Raw genomic sequence first — 12,888 nt, 5'->3', positions numbered from 1 at the left:
TGGAACCACTATTCCTTCAAACATACCCATTTTTGCTTTCCGAGATAATGTTCTCGACTTCCACACATTCTTCAAGGCTCCCAGGATTTTCGCCCCCCCACCCACCCTATGATCCACTTCCGCTTCCATGGTTCCATCCGCTGCCAGATCCACTCCCAGATATCTAAAACACTTTACTTCCTCCAGTTTTTCTCCATTCAAACTTACCTCCCAATTGACTTGACCCTCAACCCTACTGTACCTAATTACCTTGCTCTTATTCACATTTACTCTTAACTTTCTTCTTTCACACACTTTACCAAACTCAGTCACCAGCTTCTGCAGTTTCTCACATGAATCAGCCACCAGCGCTGTATCATCAGCGAACAACAACTGACTCACTTCCCAAGCTCTCTCATCCACAACAGACTTCATATATATATATATATATATATATATATATATATATATATATATATATATATAAATATATATATATATATATATATATATATATATATATATATACAGAGAGAGAGAGAGAGAGAGAGAGAGAGAGAGAGAGAGAGAGAGAGAGAGAGAGAGAGAGAGAGAGTTAAAAAAAAAGAAAAGACGCCATAAAGCACATCCAGGTCGTAGGGGCGCTGTGCCAGACACAACTACCGAAGGTCAAGTGCCAACAAGGAAGGTACGAAACGAGCGTTCCCCACCCACACCTGTTTTTCTGTAGGTGGAAGGCCAGTGCCGTCTGTACAGTAGACCATGGTAATAATGGCCCTTCCCGACATAAAAATGGCCACATGACCTTCTCGGATCAAGATCTGTCAGTGATGGTTGGGGGGGCGGGGGGCAGGGCCTGCCCAAAAAAGGGGCGGGGTTGGTACTAGAGGTAATTGGCAACCCACGTCATGACCAAGGAAGAATGTTGCCTATATATACTTGAGGCACGGGGATGAGCAGTGTCACTCAGCTACCGGTCTCCAAGCTTAGCCCACCTCCATTAATCATGAAGCTTCTCCACGCACTCGTAAGTAAACAGGAGGACTCTATATCAAATGTACGGCTGACGCATCTGCGTGAAGAGAGAGAGAGAGAGAGAGAGAGAGAGAGAGAGAGAGAGAGAGAGAGAGAGAGAGATGCAAACGAGTCGTAAGAATTACATTACACACAGACAGCCTCAAATACGCAGCCTTATAGATAGGAGCAGTATTATATAACCCCCAAATGACTTCTTTCCCGGGGGTTCTTGTGGCTGCAACGCACACACACACACACACACACACACACACACACACACACACACACACACACACACACACACACACACAAATACCTTGAATATCGTAGTATGTGTGTGTGTGTGCATAGGAGAAAAGACGTTTGTCGTGTGTTTGTGTGTGTATTTGCATACAGCAAACCGAGATCAACACTGGCTTTGATTCCGTGTGTCAAGTTGGGGTTAAAGGTATTCCCTGCTGGGGTACATTGATGTGTATGTTCGCTCGCACAATAATAATAATGGCTTACTGATCAAAGGAAACCAAAGGATGAACATATATATAGCTGGAACACGTACAATGAAGACAGTATGATTACAGCAGGCAGACATTCCTGACAGACATAGTTTAGCTGCATGAAAAAAAAGAAGAATGTTCACGATGGTTGGACTGCAGTAGGTGATGTGGAGGCTTATACCAACTCACATTGGCTCGGTACGGCTGTTTGGGGGGAGGAGGAGGAGGAGGAGTCGGGCTGTACATCAGGGGCGGGGGGATCTCCTGCAGTAACGAGTAGATGGGCGGCGAGGTCGGTTAGTGCTTGGAGGACCTGCGCGTTCGGTGTCTCTTGTCAGATGGTGTACAGAGGGAGTGAGGATGACCCTGTGTATGTGTGTGTGTGTGTGTGTGTGTGTGTGTGTGTGTGTGTGTGGGTGGGTGGGTGGGTGGGTGGGTGGGTGGGTGTGTGTGTGTACTCGTGGGGTAACTGTCCTCGTGCCTCAGGCGATGGAGGACGGTGAGGGAGGCAGTGACTGACGGTTGTAAACACTGGCTGCCGTCCTTGGGGTGAGGGGTGTATGTGCCAGTGGTTCTCACGGCTGCCCGCTACCACAGGCACCCTCTCTCTCCCTCACGCTGAGGCCGCACACTCATTACTTCCTTCAGTGCCTGCAGCTCTCTGACTAGTTGAAGTACACGGCAGATACATAATTTCCCACACACACACACACACACACACAGACACACACACACAGACACACACACACACACACACACACACACACACACACACACACACATACATATACGTATAAATCTTAGCTTGTTTGACCAGGAAGTTTCTTCTGGTGCGTACGGAGCTGGGGAAAGGTCGAAAGAGGTCAAGATGGTCTACTAAGACTGCAAAAAAACACGTCCTGTCCCTGTAGAATATTGATGATGACATGTGTTGCATGGGTGTGTGTGTGTGTGTGTGTGTGTGTGTGTGTGTGTGTGTGTGTGTGTGTGTGCCTCTGATACAGATAGACATCATTTATATCTCTTTTCATTATCATTGCAGGCCATGATGGCGGTCTTGATGTACGCAGTGTTGGCTGAGCCTGGTGGAGGCAGCTATGGTGGAGGCGGCCATGGTGGAGGCGGCCATGGTAGACGCGGCCATGGTGGAGGCAGCTATGGTAGAGGCGGTAGAGTCGGTGGAGGAGTGAGTATAGTGCGAGCCCAACTTGTTGGCAAGCACAGCACCACCACTGGTGGTGGCAGCAGCTACAGTGGCAGCACTGGTGGTCACACACATCAAGGACCGACCATCGTCCGTGCCCAACTTGTTGGCAAGCACAGTACCACCACTGGTGGTGGCAGCAGCTACAGTGGCAGCACTGGTGGTCACACACATCAAGGACCGACCATCGTCCGTGCTCAGCTTGTTGGCAAGCACAGTACCACCACTGGTGGTGGCAGCAGCTACGGTGGCAGCACTGGTGGTCACACACATCAAGGACCGACCATCGTCCGTGCCCAACTTGTTGGCAAGCACAGTACCACCACTGGTGGTGGCAGCAGCTATGGTGGCAGCACTGGTGGTCACACACATCAAGGACCGGCCATCGTTCGTGCCCAACTTGTTGGCAAGCACAGTACCACCACTGGTGGCCATGGTGGCAGCTATGGTGGTGGCCATGGTGGCAGCGGTGGCCATGGTGGTGGCTATGGTGGTGGCAGCAGCGGTGGCTATGGTGGTGGTTGGTAAACATCAAACCTTCGAGTAAAACTTAACCAGAATGGTACATCAGGAAGAAGAGGAGGCCATCTCCTCTCTAACACACATAATCAAATCTCCAGTTGAGTCCAGTTACTCTGCCACACACACACAGACACACAGACACACACACACACACACACACGCACACACACACACACACACACACACACACACACACACATATCCTTTCACTAAAATTCAGTGTCATGTTTTGCTAAACAGTGCCATTTTGTTGGCCTTATAACGAAATCAGACGTAGGATTCAGCCATTCTGGAAGTGTTACTGAAGGCTCCTCTGTATATACGTGTCTTTTACTAGCGACTTTGTAAATCCTGAAAAATGAATAAAGAAATCTAGCAAATATTGTCTATCTCCCTGACCTTAAACAAACCATTTGCTACCACCTGACCAAAAAGTGAGGGAAACTCTCATGATTCTTGTGGTTAGCTAAAACTTATTTTCAGATATATATGATATCCATGCCTAAACTACGGGCTCTAAACTAAGGTTTAGAATTGACTAGATGGCATTGTATAATAAGAGATGAAGGAACAGAGAAGGGGACCAAGTGACGATATTCCCTGTAAGGTTCAGTCCTTTGTTTTTAATGCTACCTCGCTAACTTGGGATATAGCGAATATGTTTGAAATCATATGTATATATGTATATATATATATATATATATATATATATATATATATATATATATATATATATATATATATATATACATATATAAATATATATATTTATACATATATATGGTTGCGAGGCGTGGCCTATAGATAGGGTTGTGCGGAGGAGGGTGGATGTGTTGGAAATGAGATGTTTGAGGACAATATGTGGTGTGAGGTGGTTGATCGAGTAAGTAATGAAAGGGTAAGAGAGATGTGTGGTAAAAAAAAGTGTTGTTGAGAGAGCAGCAGAGGGTGTATTGAAATGATTTGGTCACATGGAGAGAATGAGTGAGGAAAGATTGACAAAGAGGATATATGTGCTGCAGCTAGAGGGAAGAAGGAGAAGTGAGAGACCAAATTGGATGTGAAAAGATGGAGTAAAAAAGATTTTGAGTGATCGGGGCCTGAACATGCTGGAGGGTGAAAGGCGTGCAAGGAATAGAGTGAATTGGAACGATGTGGTATACCGGGGTCGACATGCTGTCAATGGATTGAACCAGAGCATGTGAAGCGTCTGGGGTAAACCATGGAAAGTTTTATGGGGCCTGTATGTGGAAAGGGAGCTATGGTTTCGGTGCATTATACATGACAACTAGAGACTGAGAGTGAACGAATGTGGCCTTTGTTGTCTTTATCTAGCGCTACCTCGCACGCAGTGCGTGGGGGAGGGGGGTGTCATTTCATATGAGAGAGAGAGAGAGAGAGAGAGAGAGAGAGAGAGAGAGAGAGAGAGAGAGAGAGAGAGAGAGAGAGAGAGAGAAGAGGGCCCATTTAACGTGCATGCCTTCCATTCTGCATGCATACACCCACTGCTAAAATGCCTGCCTGCCAGTTGGCAATGTGACACTGCACTGACACCCATGACTCAAATAAACTTGCTTCACACAAAGGTGTCGTGTCATGTAATGAAGAGGGTATTCGCAAGGCATGATACGCGCAACAAAGAGGAGGATGTCGAATTGAGTTCAGGTCATTTGAGGTCATGTCTGACACATTGCATCATGTACAAGATACGAAATTCTGTATGTGGGATTACTATTGTCATTCCTATTTGTGTGTTACGGGGATAGTTTTATACTTGTGTTGCCCCGCATTGGAACAAGGTATATATGCACCATGTCTTTATCTTTATATATGTATGTATGCACGCTCGCACGTATCCTATGCAAGGCTATGCCTGTGGTGTGTGTGTGTGAGTGTATGTGTGTGTGTGTGTTTGTGTGTGTGTGTGTAGGTGCAATGGTTTTATAATGATAAGCATGATCAACGGTTTATCATATTCTCACCAGGCAAAGGCGAAAACCAAAAAAAGTATAAAAAAATATGTATGGAAAGAGAAAAGCGACTGTGAAGAAAGGTGCGTGTCAAACATACTTTTTCTATAGATACAAAGATGGAAGTTATTCTAAAATCTGATAAGATTACAGAAAAAGTTGACTGTAGTTGCCATAAGACTGTTCACGTAGCGGGATACAGGAGCTCGTGTGGGTTCGAGACAATCAATGTGGCGAAGTGGGAGGGAAGAGAGAGAGAGAGAGAGAGAGAGAGAGAGAGAGAGAGAGAGAGAGAGAGAGAGAGAGAGAGAGAGAGAGAGAGAGAGAGAGAGAGAGATTTCAGGCGATAGGAGGTGAGGATGGCGCAGCAGCCTCAACCTGAACAGTTAAGGATCATGTCAAGGTTGGATTGGAGAGGGAGAGAGAGAGAGAGAGAGCTCAGCGAGGGTAAGTGGGTCGAGGGCCTCTTAATAGCTCTGATATGCAAGGACCAACTAGGGCCTTACAGTGCTACCAACCCCACCTTTTTGTTTTTCCCGCGCCCCCCTTCTATAGTCGTCTGTTTCTATCACTAAACAAGGGCAAACGTTTTGGCTACAGAGACACTAGCCACTAGCATGGCAACCCCCCCGCCTCTACACACTAAGTAGCCCCAGGTGGGACCGGGAGTCGACTCAGATGGCTGGGAAGTAAACTGCAGCCGAACGTAAATACTGGCTACTATATTACCCTGCGGACAGAGAGTGAATCCATCTGTATACCATTGGAAAAGCAAAGTCCGCCTTCCCACTCGGATATATATATACATATATATATATATATATATATATATATATATATATATATATATATATATATATATATATATATATACTGACCGTTATAATTCTTTCTTGTTATCTCTACTGATGATGTGATTATTACACGAAAATGCACCTGGGAACTTACCGTGTTTCATTTCGCTGTGAATAAAGATAGAATAAATATTCTATTATATTTATTATACTTAGCCGCTGTCTCCTGCGTTAGCGAGGTAGCGCATGGAAACAGACAAGGAATGGACGCACACACGCACATATACATACATATACAATTGAACGTAGACATATATACATACACGGACATATACATATATACATATGTATATATATGTGTGTGTTTGTGTGTGTGTGTGTGTGTGTGTGTGTGTCTGTGTGTGTGTGTGTGTGTGTTTATATATATTTCCGTGTGGGAAGGCAAACGGAGAAAACGAAGGTGGACAGGATACTCTCCACTGCCTTTGCTAGCGCCCATTAGCTAAGGTCAAGCCTCGCCCCATTACCAGTAACACCGCGCCATTGTCAATGTGCATACGACGCAAGCCTCTCCTTGCATGTATTCCTGTACAGTGAAACGCCATTACCGGCACCAGTGAGGCACTGGAGTGTGCCTGGCGGGGTAATATTGGCCCTTCCCGACATAATAATGTCCACTTGACCTTCTCGGATCATGATCCGTCGACCAAAATAAAGAAAAAGGAAACTTGGTACTGGAGGTAATTGGCAACCCAAGTCATGACCAAGGAAAACTGTTGCCTATATATACCTGAGGCACGGGGATGAGACGTACCACTCAGCTACCAGTCTCCAAGCTTAGTTCACCTCCTCCAATGATGAGGCTTCTCCACGCACTCGTAAGTAAACAGGAGGACCTCAGCAATCACTGGGTGATTGCAACACTTTGTCAAATGTATGACTACTGACACAATCATAGATAAACGTACTCGCATATTATCATATACACACACACTAATGTATATATATATATATATATATATATATATATATATATATATATATATATATATGTATATATATATATATATATATATATATATCCCAGCCTGATCCAGGTACCCATTTCGTCGACCAACCCCAAAAGGTGGATGAACAGATGAGTTGACTGTGGAGCTACTGCCGCAACTAGGATTCGAACCTATGCGCTCGACCATGGCTGTTTCATCTTTACAGCTTTCGTACACCTGATCATTATCTATGTTATCGAGGCAATAGGTTGTGATCAGGTCACCCCTCAATCTCCTCTCTTTCATGACAAGCAAATTGACGTCCTCTATAGCTTTTCTCCTGTAACTCAGTTCTCTTCATCACGTCACCCTCTTTCTCGTCTTCTTCTGGACCTTCTCTAATGGTTCTTTGTCCTTCTGTACATGTGTGCGTATGGGTAGATGTGTCTATTCCCGACAAACGGAGAACATACTAACAGTCTATTCATAACAGGTCCTGATGGCGACTCTGGTGTATGCAGTGCTAGCTGCACCAGGTGGCGGTTACGGAGGTGGAGGCGGCGGCTATGGTGGAGGCGGTGGCAGAGGTGCCTCTATAGTGAGAGCCCAGCTTATTGGCAGGCACACCACCACCACAGGAGGACATGGAGGTTACGGCGGTGGCGGCGGAGGAGGAGGAGGCGGTTATCGCGGACCCTCTATCGTCCGTGCCAATCTTGTTGGCAGGCACACCAGCACAAGTGGTGGTGGTGGTGGTGGCTATGGCAGTGGCGGTGGTGGCTATGGCTGGTAAACATCAAACCTCCAAGGCGACTCTCCAGAATGGCAGATGGAGGAAAAGGGAGAGACTATTCCTCCTCTGCAGAACTTACTCCAAGTCTTCACGTAGAAGCTCTTAATCTGCCTGCATATATTTCCCCATTAAAATTAGGAATACATCAAATTCAATAATGAAAAAAAAAATTATTCTGCTGGTCGTAAATCTGACCTGCTCAAAAATCTAATTTGTCTTGGCTATATATGCTTTACGAGCAACTATGAAAATACAGAAATCTCAATAAAGAAGACTAGAATGTATTGTTTAAATTCCCCAAACACTGAAGAAGACGAGAAAATGTCAATATGTCTTTTGGCTTTACAATCAGTTTTACTGGGATTCACTATGAATGAGAGAATAGTGATATTCTATTCACACCAGCTCGTCTAGCGGTGTGATCCTAGGACCTAGGTTCGAACCCTTGGTCACTCGTTATCAGTACTCTAATATCTGGGCATGAGAGAGAGAGAGAGAGAGAGAGAGAGAGAGAGAGAGAGAGAGAGAGAGAGAGAGAGAGTATATATATATATATATATATATATATATATATATATATATATATATATATATATATATATATATATATATATATATATATAGTGCCATTGTACAAAAGCAAAGGGGATAAAGGTGAGTCCTCAAATTACAGAGGTATAAGTTTGTTGAGTATTCCTGGTAAATTATATGGGAGGTTATTGATTGAGAGGGTGAATGCATGTACAGAGCATCAGATTGGGGAAGAGCAGTGTGTTTTCAGAAGTGGTAGAGGGTGTGTGTATCAGGTGTTTGCTTTGAAGAATGTCTGTGAGAAATACTTAGAAAAGCAAATGGATTTGTATGTAGCATTTATGGATCTGGAGAAGGCATATGATAGAGTTGATTGAGATGCTTTGTGGAAGGTAATAAGAAAATATTGTGTGGGAGGCAAGTTGTTAGAAGCAGTTTAAAGTTTTTATCGAGGATGTAAGGCATGTGTATGAGTAGGAAGAGAGGAAAGTAATTGGTTCTCAGTGAATGTCGGTTTGCGGCAGGGGTGTGTGATGTCTCCATGGTTATTTAATTTGTTTATGGATGGGGTTGTTAGGGAGGTGAATGCAAGAGTTTTGGGAAGAGGGGCAAGTATGCAGTCTGTTCAGGATGTTGTGGATGAAAGAGCTTGGGAAGTGAGTCAGTTGTTCGCTGACGATACAGCGCTGGTGGCTGATTCGGGTGAGAAACTGCAGAAGCTGGTGGCTGACTTTGGTAAAGTGTGTGAAAGAAATAAAGCTGAGAGTAAATGTGAATAAGAGCAAGGTTATTAGGTACAGTAGGGTTGAGGGACAAGTCAACTGGGAGGTAAGTTTGAATGGAGAAAAACTGGAGGAAGTGAAGTGTTTTAGATATCTTGGAGTGGATTTGGCAGCTGATGGAACCATGGAAGTGGAAGTGAGTCATAGGGTGGGGGAGGGGACGAAAGTTCTGGGAGCGTTGAAAAATGTGTGGAAGGTGAGAACGTTATCTCGGAAAGCAAAAATGGGCATGTTTGAAGGAATAGCAGTTCCAACAATGTTATATGGTTGCGAGGCGTGGACTATAGATAGAGTCGTGCGGAGGAGGGTGGGTGTGCTGGAAATGAGATGTTTGAGGACAATATGTGGTGTGAGGTGGTTTGATCGAGTAAGTAATAAAAGGGTACGAGAGATGTGTGGTAATAAAAAGAGTGTGGTTGGGAGAGCAGAAGAGGGTGTTTTGAAATGGTTTGGTCACATGGAGAGAATGAGTGAGGAAACATTGACAAAGAGGATATATGTGTCAGAAGTGGAGGGAACGAGGAGAAGTGGGAAACCAAATTGGAGGTGAAAAGATGGAGTAAAAAAGATTTTGAGTGATCGGGGCTTGAACATGCAGTAGGGTGAAAGGCGTGCAAGGAATAGAGTGCATTGGAACGATGTGGTATACCGGGTTCGACGTGCTGTCAACGGATTGAACCAGGGCATGTGAAGCGTTTGGGGTACACCATGGAAAGTTTTGTGGGGCCTAGATGTGGAAAGGGAGCTGTGGTTTCGATGTATTATACATGACAACTAGAGACTGGGAGTGAACGAATGTTGCCTTTGTTGTCTTTATCTAGCGCTACCTCGCGCGCATGGGGGGAGGGGGGTGCCATTTCACATGAAGAGAGAGAGAGAGAGAGAGAGAGAGAGAGAGAGAGAGAGAGAGAGAGAGAGAGAGAGAGAGAGAGAGAGAGAGAGAGAGAGAGAGAGCTCAGCGAGGGTAAGTAGGTCGAAGGCCTCTTAATAGCTCTAATATGCAAGGACCAGCAAGGGTCTTACAGTGCTACCAACCCCACCTTTTGGTTTTTCCCGCGCCCCCCTTCTATAGTCGTCTGTTTCTATCACTAAACAAGGGCAAACGTTTTGGCTACAGAGACACTAGCCACTAGCATGGCAACCCCCCCGCCTCTACACACTAAGTAGTCCCAGGTGGGACCGGGAGTCGACTCAGATGGCTGGGAAGTAAACTGCAGCCGAACGTAAATACTGGCTACTATATTTCCCTGCGGACAGAGAGTGAATCCATCTGTATACCATTGGAGAAGCAAAGTCCGCCTTCCCACTCGGATATATATATATATATATATATATATATATATATATATATATATATATATATATATATATATATATATATATATATATATATATATGTATATATATATATATATATATATATATATATATATATATATATATATATATATATATATATATATACTGACCGTTATAATTCTTTCTTGTTATCTCTACTGATGATGTGATTATTACACGAAAATGCACCTGGGAACTTATCGTGTTTCATTTCGCTGTGAATAAAGATAGAATAAATATTCTATCATATTTATTATACTTAGCCGCTGTCTCCTGCGTTAGCGAGGTAGCGCATGGAAACAGACAAGGAATGGACAAACCTATCTACACACACACACACACACACACACACACACACACACACACACACACACATATATATATATATATATATATATATATATATATATATATATATATATATATATATATATATATATACGCCCTCACACGCACATATACATACATATACAATTGAACGTAGACATATATACATACACGGACATATACATATATACACATGTATATATATGTGTGTGTTTGTGTGTGTGTGTGTGTGTGTGTGTGTGTGTGTGTGTGTGTGTTTATATATATTTCCGTGTGGGAAGGCAAACGGAGAAAACGAAGGTGGACAGGATACTCTCCACTGCCTTTGCTAGCGCCCATTAGCTAAGGTCAAGCCTCGCCCCATTACCAGTAACACCGCGCCATTGTCAATGTGCATACGACGCAAGCCTCTCCTTGCATGTATTCCTGTACAGTGAAACGCCATTACCGGCACCAGTGAGGCACTGAAGTGTGCCTGGCGGGGTAATATTGACCCTTCCCGGCATAATAATGTCCACTTGACCTTCTCGGATCATGATCCGTCGACCAAAATAAAGAAAAAGAAAACTTGGTACTGGAGGTAATTGGCAACCCAAGTCATGACCAAGGAAAACTGTTGCCTATATATACCTGAGGCACGGGGATGAGACGTACCACTCAGCTACCAGTCTCCAAGCTTAGTTCACCTCCTCCAATGATGAGGCTTCTCCACGCACTCGTAAGTAAACAGGAGGACCTCAGCAATCACTGGGTGATTGCAACACTTTGTCAAATGTATGACTACTGACACAATCATAGATAAACGTACTCGCATATTATCATATACACACACACTAATGTGTATATATATATATATATATATATATATATATATATATATATATATATATATATATATATATATATATATATATATATCCCAGCCTGATCCAGGTACCCATTTCGTCGACCAACCCCAAAAGGTGGATGAACAGATGAGTTGACTGTGGAGCTACTGCCGCAACTAGGATTCAAACCTATGCGCTCGACCCTGGCTGTTCCATCTTTACAGCTTTCGTACACCTGGTCATTATCTATGTTATCGAGGCAATAGGCTGTGATCAGGTCACCCCTCAATCTCCTCTCTTTCATGACAAGCAAATTGACGTCCTCTATAGCCTTTCTCCTGTAACTCAGTTCTCTTCATCCCGTCATCCTCTTTGTCGTCTTCTTTTGGACCTTCTTTAATGGTTCTTTGTCCTTCTGTACATGTGTGCGTATGGGTAGATGTGTCTATTCCCGACAAACGGAGAACATACTAACAGTGTATTCATTACAGGTCCTGATGGCGACTCTGGTGTATGCTGTGCTAGCTGCACCAGGTGGCGGTTACGGAGGTGGAGGCGGCGGCTATGGTGGAGGCGGTGGCAGAGGTGCCTCTATAGTGAGAGCCCAGCTTATTGGCAGGCACACCACCACCACAGGAGGACATGGAGGTTACGGCGGTGGCGGCGGAGGAGGAGGAGGTGGTTATCGCGGACCCTCTATCGTCCGTGCCAATCTTGTTGGCAGGCACACCAGCACAAGTGGTGGTGGTGGTGGTGGCTATGGCAGTGGCGGTGGTGGCTATGGCTGGTAAACATCAAACCTCCAAGGCGACTCTCCAGAATGGCAGATGGAGGAAAAGGGAGAGACTATTCCTCCTCTGCAGAACTTACTCCAAGTCTTCACGTAGAAGCTCTTAATCTGCCTGCATATATTTCCCCATTAAAATTAGGAATACATCAAATTCAATAATGAAAAAAAAAATTATTCTGCTGGTCGTAAATCTGGCCTGCTCAAAAATCTAATTTGTCTTGGCTATATATGCTTTACGAGCAACTATGAAAATATAGAAATCTCAATAAAGAAGACTAGAATGTATTGTTTGAATTCCCCAAACATTGAAGAAGACGAGAAAATGTCAATATGTCTTTTGGCTTTAGAACCAGTTTCACTGGGACTCACTATCAATGTGAATAGCGATATTCTACTTACACCAGCTCGTCAAGCGGTGGGATCCTAGGACCCAGGTTCGAACCCTTGGTACGCATGTCACTCGTTATCAGTATATATATATATATATATATATATATATATATATATATATATATATAGATAGATAGA

At 44.0% G+C, this 12,888-nt stretch overlaps 1 protein-coding gene across 1 annotated transcript; it reads left to right on the top strand.

Annotated features, from left to right (window-relative positions):
• The first annotated feature begins 884 nt into the window (after positions 1–884).
• LOC139763996 (uncharacterized) lies at positions 885–12,641 on the top strand. The gene is made up of 5 exons (XM_071690468.1): positions 885–1,006; positions 2,536–3,221; positions 5,205–5,226; positions 7,466–7,739; positions 12,126–12,641. The coding sequence occupies exons 1-5, from the start codon at positions 932–934 to the stop codon at positions 12,359–12,361; spliced, it is 1,293 nt and encodes a 430-aa protein (XP_071546569.1). The 5' UTR covers positions 885–931; the 3' UTR covers positions 12,362–12,641.
• The last annotated feature ends 247 nt before the right edge of the window (positions 12,642–12,888 follow it).

This window comes from Panulirus ornatus, chromosome 48 (assembly GCF_036320965.1).
Source record: "Panulirus ornatus isolate Po-2019 chromosome 48, ASM3632096v1, whole genome shotgun sequence".
NCBI lineage: Eukaryota > Metazoa > Arthropoda > Malacostraca > Decapoda > Palinuridae > Panulirus > Panulirus ornatus.
The sequence above is the reverse complement of the archived record's forward strand: the minus strand, read 5'-3'. Positions and strand labels throughout refer to the sequence as shown.